The sequence below is a fragment of the Echinops telfairi genome, unplaced genomic scaffold, assembly GCF_000313985.2.
Source record: "Echinops telfairi isolate 266 unplaced genomic scaffold, ASM31398v2 ScPeMD7_7425;HRSCAF=8463, whole genome shotgun sequence".
Lineage (NCBI taxonomy): Eukaryota > Metazoa > Chordata > Mammalia > Afrosoricida > Tenrecidae > Echinops > Echinops telfairi.
The window spans coordinates 7,003,609-7,030,859 of record NW_022111325.1 but is presented as its reverse complement, the minus strand read 5'-3'; the positions used below and the strand labels follow the sequence as shown (position 1 = coordinate 7,030,859).

Here is a 27,251-nt window from a genome sequence, read left to right as displayed (position 1 = left end):
AAGACTCCCAAGCGCCCCAAAGTGCCACCCCTATTGCCAAATGAGCCGAATAAGAATGTTCCCATTGATGTGAGCCTTTCGTATCACAGGTGTCTTGTGTGTGTGGATGTGCACACACGTGGTGTAGTTCCTCTGTCAGTCTGGCTAGATTCTAGTCATTTCTTCGGGTTCAGCCCGTGTCTCCCTCCCTGCAGAAACTTCTGATCACTGTCCCCCACCCAGGCTGATGCAAGGCTACCCCCTTCCCCCACCTTATCACGGAGCCCTCTTTCTCCGTTGTGATGGTAATCGCCGCTGTGCAGGCTCCACTACCGTACCTCACGCTTCTCGAGGACTAGGGCCATGTTTGTTTTGTTCTTCGCGCCTCTCCAGTAGCTGGGAAAACGTGTGCACACCAAATGCGTGTTGGATGGAGGCCGAGATCAGCCGAGCTCCCTCTGACAGAACCCTCACCAGTTCCAACCTCTCACCTGCTTGTCCTCTCATGCCCAAGGCAGTGGATTTACGAGTGGTGGTGGTCGACTCTGAGCTAGTCCAGTAGAAAAATCAGGCAGTACCCGTAGGGGGAGCGCAACCATTTCCATGGAAGTCCTTCCCTGTAATCGGTGCTGTTCAGCTGATTGACAGCTGCACGCCCCCCTCCCTCCAGTTCATTATTCTCCATTTCATGCACACCCGTTGCCTTCTTGCTTACATGCATCTTCTTAGGCAGCATGTTACATTTTTCTCTCTCCCCTTCCATTGTGTTTAAATGGGACAGCCTTTAACAAGGAGCCCGTGGTTACCAGTAGCAGGCTTGGGGCCGAAGGAATGGCTCTCGTGAAGGGCTGATTAGCTGGAGGCTCATTCTTCCCTGGAGATTGAGGGAGAAAAGCATATATAATTAAAGCGATAAATTGAATTGTTGGGGATTCTCTGTTTACCACTGTCAAACATAATCTATTTCATGCATTTATACAGAATGCATAAAATAGGTCAGATTTAATTTTCTTCAGCCTGCTTATTTTCCCCTCCAGTTCCCTGGGTAAAGACAGGACCCAAGTGCAAATGGGAATATTCTAAGATTTGTGTATTTAGAGGAGGAGGGGGCGGAGAATTTAGTGTACTGGCCCCAGAGAGAAGGACCTCAGGAGGAAGGGGAAAAAATCAAAGGAGGCCAGGAGGCACCCGGGAAAGAGCATGGGGCTTGGAGGCAGATAGACCTAAGTTGGGATCTTGGCTCAGCCGCATGCGCATGTGTGACCTCAGACAGCGTCCCCACCCTTCTTCTCCAAGCACCCACCTTGCACTCATCTCCTCCACCCCGCCTGCCGTCTGCATCCACACACGCACGGATACAACAAGCCAAAGCAAACGAACCTCTCCCACCTGCCTTGTTCATCTTTTCCAGCTCCCGCCCCATTTCTCGCCCATTTTCATAACCCAGCTTCTCCAAAGAGTTCCCCCACTTCCACCCTCCCCGCCCCGCACCACTCCGCCACACGGCTCTTGTCGCAGTCACAACGATGTCTGGCTTGCCAACCTCAGGGTACCAGCCTCCGCCACTCCTTTTCTCTTGAAACACTTCTCTGTTGGCATCTGTCACTGCTTCTTCTCCTGATATGCCTCCTACCTCTCGGGCCACTCCTTTGGCATCTGTTTGCTTCATCTTCCCCTTCTTCCTGACAGGAAATGCAAGGATCCTCAGAGTTCAGTCTTGGACCCTTTTTTCTTGACGGAGCGCTGTCTTCCTGGTGCCGCGGCTTTAAATAACATCTCAACGACACCCAACTTTATATCTGCTGGCCTGGCCGGACCTCTCCTGTGCGCTTGGGAGCGGAAGATGCAACCACTTGCTCTACATTCCCAGAATCACCTGGACCTTCGCGTATCCCGGGTCCAAGCTTCATCCTCCTCCCTGCTGCGCCTTCAGCCCTTCTCATCTCTGCAGATAGTACCACCAGTTACTCACGAAGCGGCCGCAGTCGTCTCTCATGTCCAGCTATCACCTGGTTCTATTGAGTCCTCTCAAATGTATCTATATTCTGTCTAGTTCTTGCCATCTGTGCTTGCCACCATTATCCTGGAGCTGGCATAGTGCTACCAAAGCTTTTCATGTCTTCTCCCTGCCTCTGTGCTTTCTACACGGGAGATAACTCAAGATGTAAAGAGGTTCAATGTCAACACTCCTCCACTTCAAATTCCCTGGCTCTTTTCATTGTGCCATGGGGGAAACACGGTCCCTTTCTGCGGCACCTTCCTGGCCTGGTCGCACCCCCCACTCTTGCTCCATCTTAGGCTGCACTGCCGCCCCTGCTGCCCTCTCTCAATGTGCTCCCGCTGGTTGTTCAGCCCTGCTCACCCGCCAAGCTCCTGCTGCCTCCCAGTCTTTGTCTGCTTTCCCTCCGCCTCAGAGGCTGGTTCTCCTGTGCACCACCTTTCAAAAACACCACCACCACCTTGTGTCTCTCTCTGTGGAGATACGCTCCACACTGTAGTATTAAATTAAAAATGTGACACGGAGGTGGGGGGCCAGCCCCCACCGCTAATACTCTTATTACTACTACTCAGATTCAGTAATGCACAATTGTACGGTTGAGATATAAGTATTATATTAAAGTCATCTAGAGCATGAGAGATATTACAATAATACAGTCAGACATGTTACATGGTACCATTGCTCACCTCAGCCCAGCTTGGAGGTCCAAGTGGAGGGAGGGGGGAGGGAAGGAGGGGAAGGGAACAAGGGAGAGGGGAGTGACCAGGGAGTGAGCAGCAAGGAGCTCAGAGTCAGAGAGAGATCTATATTGCTGACTCACACCTATATACCTTTTAGGGGCAAGCCAGCCCACTAATTACAGGTAGAGACATATGTCACAGGGAGGAGTTGCACTATAGGTTACACAGCAATGAGAGGGTGGTCTAGGGGGTGGTCTCTGGGTCTCCATAGGAACCATTATCAGTAGGGTACAAACCCCTCCTACAGGAGCCTGTCCATTGTCCCCAGAGGCAGGGAGCAGGCCCACCCCTGTGGAGGGATGAGACAGCAGTCTGGCAACTGATTGCCTTCAGGGAGGGAATGCCTGCGCATCTGACCTCCCCCCACAACACACCTTATTAGGCACGTAGAAAAGTCTAACCCCCAAACACTCAGTTACACACCACCCAGCTCTACTTAATTCTGAAATGTTGTTAGTTTGCTTTTTTTAATAAAAGGAAGAAAATGTCAGTGATATGAAATCAAAGGCATTCTGGTAGTGTAGTGGGTTAAGCGCTGCACTGCTAACCACAAGGCTGGTGGTTCAAACCTAGGGAAGGGGAAAGAGGAGGCTTTCTGCTCCTGTAAAGGGTTCCCATGAACTCACCGGGCAGCTCTGCCCTGCCCTGTAGGGTCCCATGAGTCAGAATCAACTTGATGGTGTGAGTGTTGCTTTTTTGGTGTAGGTGTGGTATGGTTTCTTATGCAACTCACCTGTCCTCCGCATCCATACTGATACCTGCGACGCTAGCTGTCACTTGTCATTTGTGGTGTAGTGTTCCATTGGATATAGATGTCTCATGCTATTGCTCTATTCTCATGATGCTAGGTAAAGTTTCCATTTTTGACTAATTGCCACGATAAAATATGCTAGGGGCCCTGGTGGCACTGTCAGGTAAACGCTGGACTACTGGCCCCAAGGTGGGTGGTTCAAACCTACCAGCTGTACACAGGGAGGAAGATGAGACTGTCTGCTCCTGTAAGGATTTAGAGCCTTGGAAACTCTGTACAGAGTGGTCATTGGTCGGAGTCGCCTCGATGGCTGTGAGTTTTGGTTTATAAATAGCGGTGCAAAGAACATTTGTGTTTCCTTGTGCATATAGTTGAGAATTTCACTAGGGTAAAATCCTAAAAATCTGAAATTCTGAATATTGGGGTACACGCCTCTTCAACTTTTCTGGTCATTTCCAGAGGACTCTACAAAGCATTGAACCAATTTCCACTCCCGCGGTCCCAAGCGCCACATTCTCGCCTCAAGATACCACTGCCAAGCTCAGCCTGACCACTAGGGGGCGGCAAGCAGCTCGCTATCCTCTAGGGCAGCTGTGGACCTAGCTACTGGACCCCTCTCTCCTTACTTCTCAGGGGCTATGCATTAGGTGGGGGGTCATTACTGGAGGGCAGGATCCCAGAGACGAGACACGCTTAGAGCAGGTTCCTCTCTGGGTCACTAAGAGATGTGATCTTAATCGCCCCTGTCCTCTTCTTGAAAATGAAGAGAAAGAGAGAGAGAGAGAGAGAGAGAGAGAGAGAGAGAGAGAGAATGACAAAGGGCTAAACAACCAGTATGGCTGAAGTCCAAAATATGCCATGGTAATATTTTTATACATTTTAGTTTCAGATTGTTTTACCTCCCAGTTCCATTGAATATGATCCTGACACCATCTACTTCAATGGTCAAAGACACCATCACAATCGATGTTGGAACACTGTTTTCATTTTGTACTCACGATTAACTCCCCACCTCCCCCCCAGGCTCCCTAGCCAAAGCCCCCAGAAACTGATCATCCAGTTAGTAGCTCTTCAAGTTTACCTGTCCTAGATTTCATATAAACACACACACACACACACACACACACACACACACACACACACACACACACACACACATCCAAAATAAAACAGAAAGACTTCAATAAAAAAGAAAGCAGAAAATAATAAAATCCAGAACAAATTTAAGGTTTCAAAAGGGAGACAAATGAGGAGTTAAATCTTAACTTAAATACATCAGCCTTAATCCACGATCTGTCTGATAGCAGGGCTATTCACACCATTGGTCAATGGTCAGGGAGGATTTTCTGAAGCCTTAATCCACATGGGTATGCTGCTAATGGATTTTGGGCTTTCACTGTCTCCGGTTTTTAAAAATAGAAATAAATCATGCCAGTTAAACTTGAATTTTCCCTCCCAGTTCCTTTCCCTGCCTTCCAGGAGACAGTTAAGATCCTGATTTTGAGGAGAGTCTAAAGCATTCATTCAGTCATTAATTTTTTAACAGTTTTATTGGCACTTCATCTACATATCATACAATTCAACTGTTCGATCATATCAAGAAGAGTTGTACAATCGTTACCACCATCATTTTCAGAACATTTTCTCCTTCCTTGTGCTCATTATTTGTGTAAACTGTTTGTTTTTATAACACATATGTATCCATAAGCAATCCATAGTGTTACTTGGTTTTATTCACACAGATGGGATTCTGTACCTAATGCTCTGCACATTTCTTTTCCCCAAACCCAGCATGGTTTCTGAGCTATAGCCACATTGATGTAGCAGATCTATTCTTCTAACAATATATATTTTAAAATGCTTTCAGGCTTTTCTGTTAAGCTATTCAAACAACACTGCATACACACACCATGAGGATAAAACGTTAGGGGTTTGTTCATGCCCACTTTTCAGTCCTTAGAGATGTGCCTGGCACATAAACAAACCAAGGCCACTGCCGTCAAGTCAGTTCTGACTCATGAGTTCAGAGCAGAACTGTTCCATGGGGTTTTCCTGGCTTTGGCATTTACACCTAGAAGGTGCTTAATAAATCTGTATGGCATTTAATGATCAGTGAACATCCTGGTGCCTGTCTCTAGGATGCTTACGTGCAGCCTTTGCCATCTATATTGAGAAAGAGCATTGCAAAGCTAAGGTTCTTGATATGACTGCAACTTCTAGCCAAGCTCTAGGCCAAATCTCTCCTTGTCTTGAGTGACTCCACTTTGCACTTTAACCTATTGTGATAGTTATGGTTTAACGTGCCAACCTGGCCGATGAACACATGTGGGATTAATTGAAGGGCAGTTTAATTGAAGATCCGAGAGATAAATGGGTAGGGGAGCCTCACCTGCCTGGTCTTTTGCTCTCTGATGTCGGACCAGTTGCGGCTGCCTTAGCTAGTTCTCTGCCTCAGCTGGCAAGGCTCACTTCCTGCGAGACAACCCTGAAAAGCCACCTGGACCTGCCCCGATGCAGCCCTGGGTGCTGGAGCAGCCACGTGGAGACCCCTGCTAGCAATGAGATGCTTACACGTTCACTGATTCGGCTTTCCTCCTGCAGTTGGTGTCATTGCATGTTTTGTGAGTTAGAGGAGGACTTTGTAGATCGGTGTCAGACATATGGGCTAATGTCAGACTTATGGGCTTAGACTGGACTGGGTTGGGATGCTTAGTGTACAATTACCCTTCATATAAAACTCTCTCTTATAAAATATGAGTGTTTATGAATTTTGTTTCTCTAGTCTACCCGGACTAACACACCTATATATGAGCAGTTCTATAGAAAAATCTGAGTTGTTTTACCTTGTTTACATAGGTGTTATAAAGAGCAAGCTATAGTTAAGCTTCAGAGAGACACACAGTTAGGACAAACTAATATCAAACAGAGGCATATTAGTAGTTTTTCTAATACTACTATATTAAAAATAACTTTAATATTGAACAACACTGGGAGCATCCAAAGAAGATGGGAAGAATCATCAGAATCACTGGATTGAAAAGACTAGCCAACAAGTTTAGGAGGTACCATCTGACCAAGAACCAATGGTATTAAAGGAGGAAGATGTCCAGGATGCACTGACGGCAAAGCTTCAGGAATGAATGGAAAAGCGCTGCTTCTGCTTCAGCAGCTAATGACGCATTGGCCGACTGCACTCGTCTCTGCCAAGAAACCTGGAAGACAGCTAGCTGGCCAACTAACTGGAAGAGATGCACATCTGTGCCCATTCCAAAGAAAGGTGGCCCAACCAAATGCGGAAATGATCAAACAAGAGCATTAAGATCACACGCAAATAAAATTTTGCTAAAGATAATTCAAAAATGGTTGCAGCAGTACATTGACAAGGAGCTGCCTGAAATTCAAGCTAGATTCCTGAGAGGATCTGGAGCAAGGGATCTCACTGATGACAGGTGGAGCGTGGCTTAAAGCAGAAAGATGTTTACTCATGTTTTATTGAGTATGTGAAGGCATTCAGTGGTGTGTAGCATAACAGACTATAGTTAACGTCGATAAGAATGGGAATTCCAGAACTTAATTGTGCTCATACAGAACCTTTACATAGAGCAAGAGCCAGTTCTTCTTCTTTTTTTAAAAAACTATTTTATTGGGGGCTCATAGAGCTCTTACATTTGTACATATGTGGCCATCATCATTTTCGATATATTTTCTTTCTACTTAAGCCCTTGATATCAGCTCCTTATTTCCCCCCTCCCTTCACCACCCTCCCTCATGAACCCTTGATAATTTATAAATTTTTTTTTTTTCATGTCTTAGACTGACCGATGTCTTCCTTCACCCACTTTTCTGTTGTCCGTCCCCCTGGGAGGGGATTATATGTAGATCATTGTGATTGGTTCCCCCTTTCTCCACCCACTTCCCAACTTACCCTCCTGGTACTTCTATTCTCATTATTGGTCCTGAAGGGTTTATTTGTCCTGGATTCCCTGTGTTTCCAGCTCTTATCTGTACCAGTGTACATGCTCTAGTCTAACTGGATTTGTAAGGTAGAATTGGGGTCATGATAGTTGGGAGGAAGAAGCATTAAAGAACTAGAGGAAAGTTGTATGTTTCATCAGTGCTATATTGCACCCTGACAGCTTGTCTCTTCCTTGTGACCCTTCTGTGAGGAGATGTCCAATTGTCTACAGATGGGCTTTGAGTCTCCACTCCGTGCTCCCCCTCATTCACATTGATATGATTTTTTGTTCTGGGTCTTTGATGCCTGCTACCTGATCCCATCGACACCTCCTGATCACACAGGCTGGTGTGCTTCTCCTTTGTGAACCCTGCTTCTTCTCAGGAGCTAGTTGTTCTTAAGGAACAAAGGGATGCTGCATGGTTTAAAATCAGGAAAGGCACGTGTCAGGGTTGCATCCTCTCCTCATACTTATTCAACCTGTTTGCTGAGCAAAGAATCGGAGAAGCTGGACAATTTGAAGAAGAACATAGTATGAAGGCTGGAGGAAGGTTTACTAATAACCTACAACATGCAAATGCTACAACCTTGCTGGCTGAAAGCAAGGAGAACTTGAAGTGTTGATTGATGAAGACCAATGTATACAATCTTAAGTATGGATCGCAACTTGAAGTGACCCAAATGCTCACAACAGGACCAAGGGACAGCATCAGGACAAGCAGAGTAAATATTGTAGTTCTCCAGGATTCCATTTCCCTTGGGTCTATAAACCAGTGTGCATGGAAGTAGCAGTCAACCCCCCAAACCTATGGCATAGGGCAAAACTGCTGTGCAAGACTTCCCTAAAGTGTTAAAGGGCAAAGAGGCCACTTTCAGGAAGAAGGGGCACCTGATTTAAGTCAATGGCCTCATGTCCACGTGAAAGCGGGACAAGTAAGGCGGAGTCAAGGAAACGTGGTGCATTTGTAGTACAGCGTTGGCAAAGACCATTGGCAGCCCCACAGAGTGCCAGAGGACCAAACAGATCCATCCTGGAGGGAGTCCAGCCAGTATGCTCACAACGCAGCCTGTCGCTTCTTAAAACATTCCCACTGTACCGTTGACCAGAGAAGAACAGGAAAAGTCCGTTTTGCTTGCCTTGCTCACCTAAGTGTTAAAAGGAACTAGTGGTGATTACACTTCAGAGATGCACTTACAGTTTAATGTTAAGTAGAGAGGGATTAATAATTTTTCCAATATTCATATGTTCCAAATAGATTTTCTCATATTGAATGACATGTTATCAAGGGAGCCTAGCGCATGGCAAAGGACACCGTGCTTTGTAACGGAGAAGTTGAACCACAGAAGAGCAAGACCCTCGAGAGACAGATGGAGACGGGGCAGCAACCGTGGGCTCACACAGGGATTGGGAGGACAGAGCAGTTGTTCGTTCTGCCGCACACTGGGTCACTAGGCGACTTGACAGTACCTGACAACAACAACAATTGCTTTTCTGTATCAAAACCCTTTCTCTCCCGTTCAGCATTTTCACGTGTGATTATTTATTCTTTAACAAACTCGTTGCTTTTGCATTTCCAGTGGTGTGCACCAGTAGAATGCAGATCTAACTCCACTATTGCTCCTTGACCGTTTCTCAGAAACAATTTCAGCTTTGCCGACCTCAGAGAATGGGCTACAGATGTTAACATGATCTAATGCACCAAGGAACATGAGGCCTTGGTGGTTGGCTAATGCTCCATTTCCTCCTCAAAAAAATATTGTCCTCGGACCCCTTTACCATACTTTTTACTTTTGGTTCAAGCCCCCCTTAAGATCATGATCTACCAACTCGATCAGCATCCACCAACCAGAAACCTTTTAGCTGTATCCTGCGCCTTTGCAAACGAACAGCTCCCTGAAGCGTTGGTTTTCAAACCTATCTTTTATCATAATAAACTGCAAAACAGAGTAGAGGCCTTATCTGACCTTTTCTGGCTATACAAGGGAGAAGGAGAACCCACGACCCATTGCCAGGCCACAGAGGCCAGACAGGCATCTACCCTTCATTGTTCTTCACCCTATTCTGACACCACCCACTCCTCCCAGGATGCTCTGCAATTCTGCTGGGCTCAGTAATTCGGTGCAATGGCCACATGAGACTCACAAACAACACTCACAGTTATGGTGGTTTACTATGGGGGTTAACAGTTACCACAAGCCAGGATCAGCAAACATCAAGGATACAGTCCTCGGTCCACAGCATTAATGCCTCTCCTTCGCCAGGACCCAAGTCTCCCTTGGGTCCCCAGCCTCTCAGCCATATAGCTCCTTGGCCTTGGCCTCCATGGGCCTGGAAGCCAGCCTGCTGCTTTACCTCACAGCCTCACAGTCTCAGCACTGCTCCTCCGCTGTGCCTCAGTCTCCTGGTCTCGGCCTCTGCTCTTGGCCTGGCGCTCCTCTGCTCCGTCCATGGTCTCCGTGCTGCAGCCTCTGCCACTGAGACAAAGATCTCGAATGTGCTTGGGGGCTTATCTTCCTTGAGGGTCTCTATCTACTTCTCAGATGTATCATCCTTGCAGCCCGGGCGCAGGCAACTAAAAGCGGCCAATCCCCTCTATTAATGTCACACAGGCACTGTTCGCACCCTTCCGCCCAATCATTTGGTGGCAGTTACAGAGACATGGCGAGAAGAGCTCTATTGAGAAATGTTACTTCACCACATACACTGTTTCTTTTGACTTTTAAATAGCTTTGTAGTGTTTTTCTTTTTTTCACTGCACAATTTGAATACATAGAACGTACCAGGAGTGAGTCAAAAAGTATTGAGATAAAACCCTTGCTACAAAACCTTTTCTGAACAACTGGGAAGCGATTGTTTCTCAACATATCCCCTGTCATGGTCAATACCATTCAGAAGGTGGTATGATTTCTCTCTGACCCGTCCGCTGAGAGTTCTGCCCTCTTCAATTTACACTCCCTTAGAAACAGCTCAAAGCCACTCGCTGCTCGGTGGGAAAAGATGAGGTTTTCTGCTCCCGTAAAGATTTACAGTTTAAGAAACCCACAGGCACAGCTCAACCCTGTCAGCCGGGTCGATATGAGTGAGAATCGACTGGATGACCCTGAGGCTTTTGGGGAGACTCCTGCAGGGGAAGTGCCCCAGCTCTCTGTGCCCTACGTGATGTGGCACACATCCACGCCCTCCATTTTCAGGAAATCATGCCTCCTGCTCAGTTTGGCTCCTCCGAACCAGACACATGGACCACTATTGGGAGAGGAGAAGACGAATTCGAAGATAAGGGACCAGGCATGATGGGAGAGGGGTTAGGGGAGTAAGGATACAGGTGAGGTAGAAAGTTTGCACTCAAAACCATTCGACCTTGAGATGGGGAGCTGGCCTGAGTGCAGTATTGGGGGTCACGGTCCCATCAGTGGCCCTCGGAATTGGACGACGGCCGTTGCCCAGGCTGGACAATGGAACCCCAGCGAGTCCGCCCGAGCAGTGGGTGTGCGGGAGCCAGCCGCCATCGGAGAGACGTACATTTTGAGCACATCAGGATGACAGTCACTAGAGCTCCTTTCCCCGTTGAAAAGCATGAAAAAAATCATAACCCGGAAAGCCCAGAGGGCGAGCACTCTGACTTAACAACCCCTTTTACTTTCTTTTGTGAAGCAGTAAAGTCATTAACTTCCAGCAAGCAGGGAAAGCAGGTTCTTACTTAACTCCTATCTACTGAAACGTCTTAAAAATCAGCAGCAGGGAGACCATGTCTCTCTTTGCCGTGTTAAATCGTAAAGCACCATACTGCTACCGAGTAATGGGGCCTTCTGTCAAAGTATAACTTAGGAGCAATGGGAAGCCAGGGGTGTGTCCTCCGCTCAGCAGCCTGTGGTGCCTCCTCACCGTTGGTCGGAGAGATTCCCAACCCTCTGGCATGAGTCTCTGCTGCCCTTTCACCACCTGCAGCTAACCGTGTATTTTCTGCTACTTGCTGGGTGAAATTTTGATTTCATTCATGCCGACAGACTCTATCTTTCCCTTCCCTCATTGCTGCCCATCCATCTTACCCACGTCTCCTTCGAAGCCTCCCTATGTGGACTATGCACCTGTTAGAAAACATCGATATTTTTAATAACCTCCAGCATGTTGTAGGTTCCCTCCAGCTCTCCAGCCACACCCTGCTCATCTCGTTGAAGATTCAACTTTCTGGCTATTCGACCAGACTCACTCCTCTGATCCCTGAATCATCAACGCGGCTCCGTTTTCACACGCAGCAGCGCTTTGAGCTGTGCCTGCCTCTATTTTCACGCAAGCTACCTGGTCCCTACATGGATGCTTCACATCCCACTTCTTCATTGGAGTGCAGATCGCCACGTAGGGGATAGAAAGTCAGCGAGTCCCTTTGTCACATGTTTCTTGGACAGCCATGTGCCAGTCATTGCTGGATGCATGACCCTCGAGTCCAGCAAGAAAGGGAGACATGAAGCAACTAAATGGTCATTATCGATGAGCAGAGGGTTGCCACATAGGACAGGTGCTTGGAGGGTGTAGGGAAACCAGCTAATGCTCCGAAGTGGTCACACTTGAGCTAAACAGGCATTCCCAGCATGTCCTCCAACTCCCCCGGATACCTTCCCCTCTCATGTCGCTAGAGCTATGTGCCACACATCAGTTCTGATCCACACTGGCCCTTTGTAGAACAAAACAGGACCCTGCTCGCTCCTGCGCCACCCTGACAATTGTTATGCTTGAGCCCATTGTTACGGCCATGGTGTCAAGCCATCTCATTGAGGCCTTGCTCTTTTCCGCGGTCCCGCTATTTTATCGAACACGCTGTTTTCTTCTCCGGTCACTTGTCTCTCTGAACAGCATCTCCAAAGCATGTGACAGTCTCACCATCGTTCCCTCGAAGGAGCACTCTGGCGGCACTTCTTCTGAGACAGATTTGTGTGTACTTTTGGCAGTGCCTGGTCCTTTCTCCAGCATCACAATCCAAATGCATCAGTTCTTCTTCACTCTTCCTTGTTCAATGTCCAACTTTCACATCTATATGGAGTTATTGAAAACACCACGGCCTGGGTCAGGTGCATTTCAGTCCTCAAAGTAGCATCTCTGCTCGTCAGTATTCTAAAGAGCTCTTGTACGGCAGATTTACCAAGTGAAACACATCTTTTGATCTCTTGACTTCTGCTCCCATGAGCATGATTTATGGTCCAAACAAGACAACATTTGTGACAACTTCAATCTCTTTTCCATTTACCATGATGTTCCCTATTGGTCCAGTTGTGAGGTTGTGAGGTTGTTGGTCTTCTTTACACTGAGTTGTCATCCACACCGAAGGCGGCAATCCTTGATCTTCATCAGCAAGTGCAAGTCCTCCTCATATTCAGCAAGCAAGGTAGTGTCATCTGCATATCGCAGACTATTAAGAAAACAACCTCCAATCCTGATGCCATATTCTTCTCCAAAGAATCCAGCTTCTCTGATGATTTGCTCAGCATAAAAGTAGGGTGAAAGGATGCAATCCTGACCCACACCTTTCCTGCTTCCAAACCATGCAGTATGTTCTTGTTCTGTTCCCACAACTGGCTTTTGATTCGTGTACAAATTTCACACGATCATAATCAAGTATCTGGAATTCCCATTCTTCCCAAGGCTACCCACAGTTTGTCATGATCCATACAGTGGAATACTTTGATGTAGTCCATAAAAACACACGCAAATACCCCTCTCCTAGCTAGGCTGAACCACAGTAGATGCACTGTAAATTTTCCCTTCCTTCAGCTTTATGACAAAGATACAGTCTGGAACACAATGGCGGTAAGCTCACAATGAGTTTCAGGTACCTAACATCATAGTGCAAATCGTTTCAGTAACCCACCTCACTCCCAGTTTTTTATTAACTGATATAAAAAGAGCCTCCTCCACTGCCCTCTGACTGGCGTCTCTCCTGGTCTGTGAGTCCTCTAGTGCAAATAAGTGAATATCTCTTAGATTGGCCCTGGGTCCGTTTGTCGCTTTCTCAGCCTCGACGGATAGGGACTGGCTTCCTCTTTGGGGTTGAGCTCAAACCTAAGGTAAGTGGGAGCACATGCGGCATTGAAGCATCTTGAAATGACGTTTACACAGGCCAGGAGGAGTCCTAGTTGGTCAGGCAGAGATGGGGAGCAAAGTTTCCCCAGCCGAGAGATAGCATGCTCCTAGTCTGTGATGTGGACACGCCACCCAAGTATCTGGTAGAAAACAAACCAACAAGCCAAACTGACTGCCATTGAGTCAACACTGACTCATAGTGACCCCACGGGACTAGGCAGAACTGGCCCTTTGAGTTTCTGAGGCTGGAGCTCTTTACAGGCAGGTGTTGACTCAGCAGGCCTGGTGTTGCCCAAACATGCACAGGACAAAGGCCTGTAAGACTGGCCCTTGACCAGGTTTGGGGAGCTAATGACCCTCCAAGCCCTTGGGGCAATCTGCCTGGTAAGAGTGCCCTTGTACCCCCAAAACTGTGGGTCAGAACTTCATGTTTGGAGGGGCTGGCAGTTGAGTAGCAAAATGTATTCTCTTGGGTACATGTTATGGATTGAATTATGTTGTAAATATGTGTTCTAAAGCCTAACCTCTATGCCTGTGTTTATAATCCCACCTGGGAACGGGTAGCCTTTGTTATGCTAATGAGGCAGGATTAGTGTGGGGTGTAGTGCACGTTTAACTCAATCTCTTTTGAGATATAAGCAATTAAACAAGCTAGTAAGTAGCAGAGGAAAGGAAAGAGAGATGCCAAGTCGCATGAAGCTAGCCCCGCAGCAGAAGCTCAGAAGAGACAAGGAGCCAGAAGGGAGAACGCTGCCACTTGAGTTGGCACCCTGACTTTAGAAGTCTAGCCTCCTAAACTGAGAGCCACTCCCTCGTATGGGCAGTCAGACCCCTGGTTATGCTTGACTTGTGGGCAAATCCTACTTTTCCAGTACAGCAGGCCTTAGAACCAGTTTTGTTAGGGCCAACGACGTGAAACAGGAACAGACAGGCACTTTAACAAGGTCAGTGATTTGTCATAGTAACCGAAATCGGAAAAATGTGGGTTGAAGCCCTGGAACGAGAGACTCAAGAGGTGTGGTGTGTCCTTTCAGAAGTGTGAAGTGTGAGATCAAGATCAATCCTTGGCAGGACAGGGCCGAACCACACACATTCGTGGTACATGTGGCTGCCATCTTAGAGTGGGGGTGCCATCATCTTGGAAGCCTTGCTTTAAGGTGATGTAAATTTGCTCTCAGTTTTATTTATTTATTTTTGTTTTTAATCTAAATAATTTTATTTCATAATTTTAACTTAAATATAAATGAAATTCAATAACTTTTCATATAACTTTCAATTTCTTTATCTCATGATGTTCAGGAGACACTCAGGCACCAAGTTGGGAGGAATCTCAGTCCAAAGGAGATCCAGGTTCTAGAACAAGGTCCTGGCCCTCAGCCCTGCCTGCATTCCTAGCTTACAGCCAGGACAGCATGCCAGACTTGACAAAGCCATCTTGGAAGAAAAGGCTCCATTCATCTGTTGTTGCTCTCAGTTTTAAATGGTTGAACCACACCGTACTTGAAATAAAGTCTTCATCACCATCACCTGCACTTTCGGCGGTGTAGCTTTTAAATCAAATCAACGAAAGATCTTTGGCTAAATAAGAACGGATGCACTGGGTCCAACTGACCTACAGTCATTATTAGGAACAATTAACCCAGGGGCTGTCTGTATGTCTGTTAGCGCAGCACTAGGTAACTGAGACAGTGCTCCATGCAAGGGTGGAATGCCCAATACACTAGGTAAGCATACAGTTCCTTGTGCTTATTTACAAATCTATAGTGAAAATTCCACGTGGGTCTTAACACATCTTTGATATGGGGGTGAAACTGTTCACTACAAATCAGCAAATCACCCCAACTAAGCCCGTGCTTACCTTGTCTGCAGGACACCTATCAGGGGTAGTGCATTCGGAAAGAGACTTCGGTTTTGTAGGAAGTGCTGTGGGGTCAGAGGAGAGACAAACATCAGCCCACACTAGAAGTGGTGACAACAAACAAAAAACGGGCACACTACAGAATCATGGCTAAGCACAAGTAAACACTTGCTGACCTTACTTATGGGGTAACCTGAGGTCATGGTCAGGAATTACATGACTGTCTGGGGGCTGGATTCCTCTGTGGGCTACTTCATTGAATTTTACTCCATGGCTTTGGGGGACCCAGTACCGATGATATGACATCAGGTCCCTACGGAAAGAGCAGCGGAGGTTGTAGGGAGGCTCTGAGCACGTAACGCCTCCTGAAAGAGGCGAGCAGTTGAACCCTGTGAGGGCTGCGGGCTGCATCAGTGATCCTCCCTTCCATGGGTGTGGTGCATTTAGAGCAGTCACTGCCAAATGCATACTGGCAACAAAGAGACACTGTCGTGTGTCTTATAACATCTGGGGGGAGAACATTCCAGACAGTTTGCCATTCTGAATCTCACGAGTTAAAGGCTCAGAGGTGACATCACTAATTTATTTCATGACCACAAAGCCATGGCAATAAAATAAGTCAAGGAAGAAATAGAGAGAGAGAGAGAGAGAGAGAGAGAGAGAGAAGCAAGTTAAGCAATTTATTGGCACAAAGGATTCAGCTATCAAGGTTGCAAATAAGTCATCAACTTTAGGCAGAGGCGCACAGCAGAGTGTTTCTGAAATGTCTGCTCGCTTGGACAAGCTCGCTGCCTTCTCAGGAGTATGCCTTGAATCCATAACAGCCAGAGAAAAAAATGTAAAGTCATGGAAGAAATGCTTATGTAACTCACTTTTAAGTCAACAGGGGACTGTCTTTTCCGGTGGTGCTGGAGGCTGAAGCCGGTTAGGATGATGGCCGAGCTGCAGGCTGCCACACGCACTCAAAGGGACTAGGTGCTGCTGAAGTTGGGCAGCAGCCTTGGCGAAGCGGGAATTAGAGGTCCACCGAGGGCCCTGCTTTTCTATTTGCTCCACTCAGAAGCCTAATGTGTGAAAAGCACTGAATCAAGCATGGCATGCATGAAGGGCTTGAGAAGTCCCGTCAGCAAGGAGATGAAGGTTTTTCATGCATCTTCAGACATGAGAAGACCTTCTGTATGCGTGCATTAGTGCAGGGTTTGAGGCCAGTGACAGACCTCGCACGATAGGTGAAGAGATTCATATGCACTGAAGTAACTAACAGTGGATGCAACAGATGTCACGGAAGGGCCCTGATGAATCATCTCCACTGTTCTGGCTGTGTTTCAAAGGGCTGCACACATAATTCAGGTGCTATTGTCCTCCACAAGAGCCCTGGTGGGGTGGTGGTTATGCCTTGGGCTGTGATCTGCATGGTGGGCAGTTCAAAACCACCAGCAGGAGAAAGATGAGGCTGTAAAGAGTTACAGTCTCAAAACCCATGGGGGGAAGTTCTACCTTGTCCTATAAGGCGGCTTTGAGCTGGAATTGAGTCGATGGCGGTGTGTTTGTCTGTTTTGGTACTGTCCTCTACGTCAAGTGGTGTTTGGGCTTCCTATGAGAAGAGAGTGGTGGTCCAAGGGGGACTGAGAGGCTGGCCGGGAGGCCAAGTCAAGTAAGGCAGGTCCCTACGGCAGGCAAGATCAATCAGGCAGGCTGGCCTTGGCAGGTAGGATGGTGGTTGAAAGAGTATGAACTCTGAAAGCTAGACTTGGGTTTGTATCTCAGCTTCTTCCATACAAATGTGTGGCTTTGGGCAAATTACTCATGTCTCAGGATCTCAGTTACTTCATCTATAAAACGGGGAAAATGGCTAACTTGCAGAGTTGTTGTAAAGGATAACATGCTATAACGTAATGCGCACAGAACATCGATTACATGGCAAAGGCTTTATAAATAACGTCACTTACAGTCATGTAAGTAAGCAAAGCAGTCATGAGAAAGTATGAAATGCATCAGTGCAACTGACATAATCGTTTTGTGAAAAAACAATCCTGTGAAACCAAGTTCGTTCCCTCTGGAACGGAGGGCAAGATGAAGGTGGCAGCAGCAGGTTTGATTTGAGCTTGGAAAGTGGGTACAGTTCATTCTGGGTTTGATGGCCACATGCCCATCATTGCTCTGGAGTGATGTGATCCATGGGATAGTGTGTGTGCAGGGGGAGGGTGCAGGTTCAGGTTTGGTAAAACCCAAAGCAATGTGTGAGGAGCAGACCTTCTTAGCCAGGGGTGCTGTGATGAGTTGGGCTAAACTTTGTAGACCGCTGTAAGGGTCAAGGTCAGAGACTGCGATGGCAACATCCAGGGGTGGAACAGCTGCTGTGTGGATGCAGGATCCACACTGCTGTGTAGATGCAGGGAGTGGGTCTATGTCTCTACTGCATTCCTCCCTATAGCAGGAACAAAGCCCCATGAAGCAACCATAGAACCTTGAACCCAGAGATCAAAGGAAACACAGAGTGAAGGGCTGGTAAAGTGGGGGTGGCAGACCCAGGTTACAGAGGAAGCTCCTTAAAGGTGTTGGTTGATGCTCTGCTTAGCATCAGAACAATTTTCTGGGATAGTAACCAAAGAGGTGTGTTAGACCGGTTGACTAGAGAAACAAGTCCAGGGATACTTATATATGTGTACGAGAGAGCTTTATATCAAGAAGTAATTATATAGCAAGCAAACACCCCAGCCCAGCCCAGATCACGTCCATAAGTCTGATACCAGATCATCAGTCCTTCTTTAGACCTTTGAAGCCACACGCAATGCTGCAGAATGCGGAAGATCACAAGCTGGTGGGCGGGTGCAAAGTCTTGTCGATCCAACGGTGGTGGACACATCTCCAGGGCTCTGGCTGCCATCAGCATGGCTCGCAGTGGCTCATCAGCCCGAAGGTGAAGCAAAGAGGGGAGGTTACCAGGACCTCCCCACAAAAAGGTACCATCAGGCTGTGACCCGACAGACAGGCTAGATTCCACTTTATTTATCAAGTTGATACAGAGATGAATCCCTCAGTATCATTTGATCTCTTAACCCCTCAGTGGAACAGGAACGACAGTTCCTCTGTAGTTACATAATCTTGTGTATTGAACTACCACTGAGGGGTTAGGAGGTCAAATGATACGGAGGGATTCTTTTCACGTAGTAAAGCTTCCACACAGGGCCTGAGAATAACTGAGCTCTTGTTGTTGTTAGGGGCCTTTGGGTTGGCTCCGACCAACAGAGACCCTCTGCACAACAGAACGAAGGGCTGCTGTGCCAGTTAGGTTTATTGTGCCAACTTGGCCAATAGGAACATGTGGGATTAATCAGGTCACAGTTTGATTGGAGGGCAAAGAGATAAATGGCTCTGCAAGGCCCGCCCCTCTCTCACTTGCTCCCTGGTGATCAGAGGGTGCTGGAGCGTGCGTGCTGCGGCTTTAGCTAGTTCTCTGCCTCAACCTGTGAGCTAAACTACCTGTGGATCTTGTGACCAAGCCCATCCGTGGATCCTGTCACTAGAGCTTGAGTTTGAGGCCTGCTTTGCCATGCTGCTGGTGCGTACACCCCTTGAGCTTGAGGCTGGTGGATCCTGTCTCCTTGCATTGCTTGGGTTCGATATCCCATCCAGGCCTGCTTTGCTAAGCTCCCCAGCTGACTGCTGCTGACTTCTCCTGCTGTTTGCTGCTTGTGGACAGACAACAGACTCAGACTGCCTTGCCTGATGGAGGACTCTGTTCTCTGCTTCCTTGACCTTGGACCCAGCAGCCCACACAAGTTGAACGACTTCTAGTATATTGACTGCTCCACAGAAGTGTGTTGAACTGAGCCCTCTGCACTGCTGTGTGGACTAATTAGCTGTTACATTCCTTCTTGCTGTACAAACCTATCTCTCTATATCTATAATCATAAGAGTCCTGGTTTTGTGCCTCTAGAGAATCCTGCTTAACACAACTGCCCAGTCCTGCACCATCCTCACAATTGTTCCAGTGCCGGAGCCCAAAGATGCAGCCACTGTATTGGTCCACGTTCTTGAGGGCTTTACTTTTTTTTTGCTTCTCTCCACTTAAGAAAACATGATGTCCTTCTCCAAGGACTGTTTTTTCCTGACAATATGTCCAAAGTATATAAGATGAAATCTTGCCACCCTGGCCTCTAACGAGGACTCTGACCTAACTATGAGTAAGAAAAACAACAACAAAACACATAGATAAGGGGTTGGGAATAGATGGTATTGCAGTTAAGCCTGTGTGGTCGTTAGGTTTTGTGTCACCTTGGCTGGGCTGGGGTTCTCAGTATTTCGGCAGCAATCCCCATGATGTGATCTAGTACAGTGTAATCAACTCCATGATGGGGTCTAACATGATATAATCAGCTTTGTGAGCAGCCAGCAGTCGTGGTGGAGCATGGCCTCATTTACCAGGTCACACAACCCTAAAGCAATTAGAAAAAAGTTTCTCTGGGGGTGTATGGCCTGCTCCTTTTTAAGCAGACTCTGTGAGAAAATTTGTCATTTCTTCTGGATTTGGGGAGTCTGTATCCCGCATCTAGTGCCTTGATTTCCTGCCATATTGCCTGACAACCCCAGGGGCTATCAACAGCCTGCCAACCATGAATTTGACTTTGCATCCACCAGTCTGTAGTCTTCCTGCTTCCTCAGCTATAGAAACCTCCAGCTCAAAGCCACAGATCTGAACCAGACTGAACCTACTGTGTGAGCCATTTCTTATGTGCTTTTCTAAAACCACACACATTTAAGCATCACTGGCTTTGTTTCTCTGGAACCCAGCTTAATGCAGCCTGCTACATCACTGAGAGCAGAACCTGAATACAGAAAGTTCCACCTTAAAAACCTAAGAAAAGGTAAGGCCAGTGCTGGGCATTGCTTAAACCGTGAGTGGTGTCTGACCTGGTCCACACTTCCTTAAGATGTGTACATTCGTAGAAGTAATTCCCACGTATTTTCTCACCCCTAGGCCATTCGAAAACCAAGGTCCATGATGGTGTCTGATACCTGCTGGTACGATGGAGTGGTTTACAACTGGCTATTTTGCCCCACAGGGAATATGTGACCATGTCTAGGGACACTTTGGGTTGCCGTGATAGTTACATAAGCTGGCGTCCACTTGTGGAGGGGTGGAGTCTAGCCTGTCAATCAGCTTGGAGCTTGATGACTTCATTGAGAGGCATAATGGAGATAAATAGCTCACTGGAAGTAGGACTCACTTCCCTGCAAGACATTCCTGTTGACAAGCCACATGGAGCTAAGCTGATGGTAGCTAGAGCCTTGGAGCTGGAGGAACCACATGTAGACCCATGGCAGCACTGAGATGTTTCCACCACTACCGGATCCACAAGATTTTCTACCCAGTGGCCTGTGATCTTCCTGCACTCAGTGTCATTGCATGTGTTGCATTAGTCTGAAGAGGAATTTACAGACTGCCCATATGGGCTAATATTAGACTTATGGAGTTGATCTGGGCTGGGCTGTTTTCTTAATGTACAACTACTCTTTATATAAAGCTCTTTCCTATACACATATGAGTGTCTATGAGTTTGTTTCGCTAGTCTACCCAGACTAACACAGTTGCCATTGCCAGTGTGTCTCTGGGGTGTGCTACTGGCAACTAGGATGTCGAAGCCAGGCATGCTAACCACCCTATAATGCACAGGGCAGCCTCTCACAACAAATAATTATCCAACTCCAAACATCAAGGGAGGTTGAGAAACCCCAGCCTAGTGTAATGGGCAGGTGTCTTGTCCTTCCCACCCTCATCCCAGTGTAGGAGAGACCGACAGCCAGTCTGGTGCTCCTCATTGGTGGCCAGATAAACAAGAGGGGGTGGCAAGTATGCAAAACATCTGGGGGTGGGAATGAGCTCAAAGGTAGCGGCAAAGCGCTCCCCCAAGTTAGGTGAGGGATAAGGACAGAGTTTTTCACTTCAAGGCAACTCTTACTCATTTAAAAACCGATTTCCTTAAGCACATAATTATATGCTTATTTCCCTAAGGAACTCTTGAAGCAGAGGAGATCTACTTAAATCATGGGGATGGAGGCTGCACTTCGGGCTCTAATGGGGTTCGAAAGATCTCTGTCTCTTGTGAAGGAAAGGAAAGACTGAGGGTGCAGAGGGTGAGGGGAAGATTTAGGGAACAGGAACCGAGGACTGGCTGCAGCATGTCAGAACCAGAGAGTTGAACTTCAAGCCACACACCTCTCCTCATTCTGATAAGCCCTTAAAGTGGAGGGAGAGGGTTCAGGAAATGGGCCAATTCATATCCTTCCTGCCCCAGCTCCTTCAGACACAACACATGTATGTGCAACCTCCTCCCTCCCCACCCCCACCTCCCAGGGGCTGGTGGTCAGAGGAGGGAAGGGGAAAGGATAATCTTTGTGTAGCCAGTATTACGTTTCAGCTGGAGAGAAAATAAGGCAATGGACGTTGATGGCGTTTGCATCACATGAATGATGTCATTGATTTCATTGAATTGCTACCAGTGAAAAATGTTGACCTGGCAAATGCTGTGTGTTATCTATACATATTTACAACAGTGAACAGAACAGGGCCGTGCTGCTGGGGGTGGGGTGGAGTGCGAGGTTGGGAGGGCCTAGGGGGGGATGGCACGTCTGATGGGAGGGCTCAGTGTGTCTTCTCTGTTTACTATTTCTCATATTTCTTTCATAGCCTGGACACCGGGAAGTGTAGGTGTCTCCTCTTTGGCAGGAGTCTCTGGGTAGTACCAATAGTTAATGGTGTTTGGCTGCTACCTGACAAGTTGGCGGTTAGAGACCACCCAGAAGGGATTGGTAGAAAGGACCGGTGAAATGTGATGGAACATGGCTCTACACCGACACACAGAGAATTGTCATGAGTCCTAAATGACTCACTAGCGTCACCTGGGGAGGCGAGGTGGGCGCAGAAAAACAAGAAATGATGATGACTCGGAATTGACACACAGAGGAGACCCACTGCCGCTGAGCTGATACCAACCTATAGTGACCCTACAGGATATCCAATAAGTGCTCCGGAGAACCACCCAGAGAGCTGCTGATAGGGTTTCCAAGGCTGGCGATCTTTATGGAGGCGACTCCCCAGTGTTCTCTCTCAGAGCAGCTAGTGGGTTTAGACAGCCCATCTTTCTGTTCGCAGCAAACCCGTCAACCACTGTCCCTGGAAACCATGTCCTTTGCTCCCCTAGACTGGCTGGTGCACCCCTCATGTGAGTTGCATGGGGTTGAGATAGATGGGGGGTGGGTTCTGTGGGAGTGATCTGGGTTGGTGGTAGTGGGAGAAAGGAAGAGTGAGGGGTGGCTTAGGCCTGGCCCTGGTCTAGGCTCTGAGAGACAGCATGTACAGGGGCGAGCTTGCGACCTCTGCTCTCTTTGTCCCTGCTGCTCCCTGAGTGCACGTTTGTCCCAATACCACCCGGCTGCCTCTCCCCGTGCCGTCTTCTACAGGAGGCAGGATGCTGTCTACCTTGCCTCTGCATCTAACGGAGCCGGTCACAGAGGCACCCTGCACATGGAGGGGTGGGTGGGGGGCGGGGTGGGTGCTGGGCTTTAAGGGGTTTGTGCAAAAGTTCCATTGACTTCATTTTCCTACAAACGTTTGGAAGCCCTGTGTAGGTCACGATGCGTTTCTACCTTGTCTGTGTGGCTTGCCGTGACAGAGGAGCAGGCAGGAGCACAGGCAGACATAGGAGCAAAAGGGGTCCTTGGGCTGGGGTATCCCCATCCCTCCTCTCTCTCTTAGGCCAGCAGTGCTGATGGCAATGGCTGGATGGGTCCAACAGGGGAGAAGTGAAGGTAACGTCTCAGGAACCTGGCCGAGATTCATAGCCACAAAGCTCCCTCTAATTACTTATCCAATAACTGCCCTGGACAACTAGCCAGGCTGGCTCAGGTCCAGCACTTCTTGGCCTGAGGTGTGGGGCAATATTAACAGTATGCGTAAAGGGCTGGAGGAGCCCTGGTGGCATAGGGAAGGGTGTGTGTTGGGCTGCTAACTGCAAGGTCAGCAGTTCAAAACTACCAGCAGCTCCATGGTAGAAAGATGAGGCTTTCTACTCCCCAAAAGATTTACATTCTCAGCAACCCACAGGGTCACTGTGGGTCAGAACTGACTCACCGGCAGTGAGTTTGGTTTTTTGGGTTGTGCTTCAGCTTCCTTAGAGGAACCAGGAGAGATTGTCCGCCTTTCCTCCATCACAGGACTATGGTGAGAATCACATTGGGAGATGTGTGAAGGTGCTCTGTAAACGGTCAAGTGCTATGTGAGCTGGTTCTTATAAGTCATTTATTTAAGGAATAGCAGGGGGAGCCCCCACTTCTGTGGGGCCCCAGCCATCCCTTCCATTGGATCTGCCGGTGCTTCAGTCTCCAGAGCCTGTTGGGAGCTGGGGGCTGAACTCCGTCAGTTGGCTTCTGTCTCTCTGGCCCCATCGACCTCCCGAGTCGGACTAAATGGTTGGTGCCCAGGGCCCCTATTTAGTTTGCTGGTAGAACTGGAAGACCGCTTTCTCCTGCTCATAGGTCTCGATGGAGCCGGGTCGCAGGCGCCGGATTTCAGCAATGGCGTCTCCTGCAGTCAATCTGCGCTCCTTTACCAGGTAACAGGCCAGCATGGTGCCAGTGCGGCCAAAGCCCAGGGCGCAATGCACAGCCACCGCCTGTGAAGAGGGAGCCTGATGAACTGGGGCCCAAGATGCTCCCCAACATTCTCTTGTCCCTGCTTCACTTGGTTTCAGGCATCTGGGCACAGGACGCAGTTGGGGGGCGGGGAGGGGAAGGAACTAAGTGACAACAGTCAAGGAGAGCTGCCCTGGTACCTGGGTGGTGCGGAGGCCACCTCTCCTCTCACAGGTGGCTGCGCTCCTGGACTGCCTTCCCACGGCCCTCTGCCTACTTTGTCCACAATAAAAGCTACTGGCCGTGTGTGGCTACTGAGCACGTGGGTTTATGTGCAGTCCGAATTGGGGAGGGAGGGTGAAATACACAAAGGATCTGGACGAGGTCAGTATGAAAAAGAACGCGGAATTTCCCACTGCGAATTTATTTTGTCTTGATTATCACTTGAAGTGATATTTTTCGACTTACGGGATGAAAAAAATCATATTATCAAAACGAACTTTACCGGTTTCTATCTTTAACATTTTTACAATGTGGAGACCAGGCAATGAAAAATTACATGCATGGGGCCATTATGCTTAATTGAACAGCCTGCCTCGGACGTCAAACTCCTTGTCTTCCACGTCTGCCCAACCCTTTCCTTCTCATCTCACCGCACCTGGCTCTCTTTGCTACTGACCTTTCTTCAAGTGCCACCCCCACGCTTCCCCCACCCCCACGGGCTTCTGTCCTCCAGCACCTGACGTCCCCAGTCCCTACCGCTCTCCTGTAGTCATGCCCAAGCTCCGACCTGTGTCCCCACCCTACCCCTCCGGGGCCCCGCCCGCTGACCTCTCCCCGAGCGTTGGCCTGGTCCACGATTTGCACGAAGTGGTCGATCTGGTCGGGGTCCGGCGGGCAGAAGTCTACGATGCGCAGCCGGTGCAGGGTGAGCTTGGAGCTGTCGCTGTAGGGCGGCCTGCGCTCCGTCAGGGACACCAGGTGCCGCACACCCTGCTCCCACAGGAACTGGTAGTGGGCGGGGTGCCGCGGCAGTGCCAGCCCAGCCAGCCGGCCTGGGAGCACCCATGAGAAGTTGGGGGGCTTCATACACATCGCTGGGGGAAAGAAGGGGACAGCGGGTCCAGGAGCAGGGCCAGCCCCAATCCGCTCCGCCCACACTTCTCCTCGCCCCCCGCTCCCGGGCCCGGGAACCTGCACCTACCTGGCCCTTTCCACTCCAGGACTACGTGATGTCTGGAGCCCGCCCCGGATTACGGCCCGCTCGGCCCTGGGGGCTGGCCTACCAGCCCCGGGCCGTGGTCGGACACTAGTTGATTGGCTGGATAATCAGTGATGGGCGGGATCCCTGGCGGTGCGCACGGCGATTGGCGGAGCCGCTCAAACCACCCAGGAAGGAAAGCTCAAAGATTACGGTCTTCTGTGGGCGAAGCGACGCGGGGTTGGATTCTGCCGCACCCTCGCGGTAGGTTAAAGTTACTGCATCGCCGGTCGGTTGACCAGGCCATCTCTCCACAGTGGCTACTCCAAGGGCTTGAGAGGACAAATCAATTTTCACCTTGGGGGAGAAATGTCATCTACCACTCAGACTCGGACTCGTCACTTTCAGTAACGTTTTGAATTCTTCCAGTGAAAGGGAAATCACTCGTGAACAGACTGGCACTCCTAATTTCCCCCGGGCTAGCCATCTGGTGCCCTAAACATAAGAACTCAAGGTAATAATAGCAATAACGTAAGAATAGCCATTTATTGAGCATTAACTATATGTCAGTTCTCTACTAAGCTTTTTACGCATGTTGACTAATTTCAGTGCCTCAAGCGTATGAAGTAGGTAGTTTAACTTCATTTTTTTCAGATGAGTAAACAGAGACTTGGAAAGGTGAGACATGTGACCAAGAGGTGGTGTGAATATTTGACATCAAGCAGTCTATCTCCAAAATATTTCACCACAACCCAGTAATGTTTCCTAAAGTTAAATGGAAGGTTTCTTTCTCTTCATCTAATTATTCCCCAAATGTCAGCTGGGTGAAGTACCTGCTATTTTCATAATTTTTCTTCATATTTCACGGTATTCAATCTCAGTGGCCATCCTCCACTGGGCAGACTAGAGTTTGCCAGTGCTGTTCTTATAAAGGGAGCTCCTGGATCTCACCCAGTGCCTCGCAGACACGTCCAGGTCCTCACACTCAATCCCAAACCAAACCACACTCACTGCCACCAAGTTGAATTTTCCCTCCCAGTTCCTTTCCCTGCCTTCCAGGAGCCAGTTAGGATCCTGATTTGGATGAGTGTCCAAACCATTTATTTTAATAACATATATGTATCCATAATCAATTCACAGTATTATTTGGTTTTGTCCACACAGGTAGTATGCTGTACCTAGTGCTCTGCCAATTTCTGTTTGGAGAGACCCTATGGGGCAGGGTGGAACTGCCCCTGCGAGTTTCTGAGATGGCAACTCTTGCTGGGAGTGGCTGTCTCCTGAGGAGCTGCTGGTGGTTCCCAACCGCAGACCCTGCAGATCACAGCCCCCAGTCAATAGTGTTACAGAATTATTATTATCAGGATGCGAACAGTTGGCCCTTGTTGAATTTGCTTATGTCCAGGTCTTGTGTTCAGAGCTTCCTGGAAGAACTCTGGGAGGAAGATATTATTGTATCGGTATTGTAGGTGAGTAGCCTGAGGCCTGTTGGGGGAATGGGAATTTGTGCCTTCCAGTCAGAAAATCCCAGTTCCCAGGCAATAGGCTTCATCCAGAGCCACTGCTGTCTGGCCAGTGGAGGCTTTCCTCTTGCTGGGATGCTCAACAGGAACGTCAGAGGAACTTCCAGACCAGATGGACTCAGGGCAGAGGCTGGCAATCTGCTTCGGAGATCCTGGCAGTGACACCGAATGAATCAGAATGATCATGCGGATGGCACGGGACCAGGCAGCCCTGAGGCTTGTTGTGTGTGGGGTAGTGTAAGAAGGGATTTAACGTGGCCAAAGATATACAACTAGTAAGCTGGGATGGTAGAACCGAGGTCAGTGTAATTCTAAGACCCGAGCACTGTGCCGTGATGAACTTCCTGCTCTCAGCTCCTCACTACTGCACCTCCCAGCACAGCCATCTGACCATTTATCTGTCTGGTTTCATCACATTGAATAGTTGACCTGGTGGACAAAGCAGAGCCCCAGTCTTGGGACTCCTCCCTTGACTCCCCTCAGGTTCTCGGAGCTGCCAAATCGACCCTCCTTCCTTTCCATACAATCACAGCCAGAT

At 48.5% G+C, this 27,251-nt stretch overlaps 1 protein-coding gene and 1 long non-coding RNA gene across 2 annotated transcripts; both read right to left on the bottom strand.

The window, feature by feature from the left end:
• Positions 1–611: 611 nt before the first annotated feature.
• LOC123522625 lies at positions 612–16,409 on the bottom strand. Its single transcript, XR_006680862.1, has 3 exons — positions 16,228–16,409; positions 15,356–15,420; positions 612–853 (listed from the first exon to the last, which is right to left on the bottom strand). It is a non-coding gene; the product is annotated as an uncharacterized LOC123522625 (long non-coding RNA).
• A 7,231-nt stretch (positions 16,410–23,640) lies between these two features.
• DUSP23 (dual specificity phosphatase 23) lies at positions 23,641–25,266 on the bottom strand. Its single transcript, XM_004716497.2, has 3 exons — positions 25,194–25,266; positions 24,821–25,086; positions 23,641–24,030 (listed from the first exon to the last, which is right to left on the bottom strand). The coding sequence occupies exons 2-3, from the start codon at positions 25,082–25,084 to the stop codon at positions 23,845–23,847; spliced, it is 450 nt and encodes a 149-aa protein (XP_004716554.1). The 5' UTR covers positions 25,085–25,086; positions 25,194–25,266; the 3' UTR covers positions 23,641–23,844.
• Positions 25,267–27,251: the final 1,985 nt, after the last annotated feature.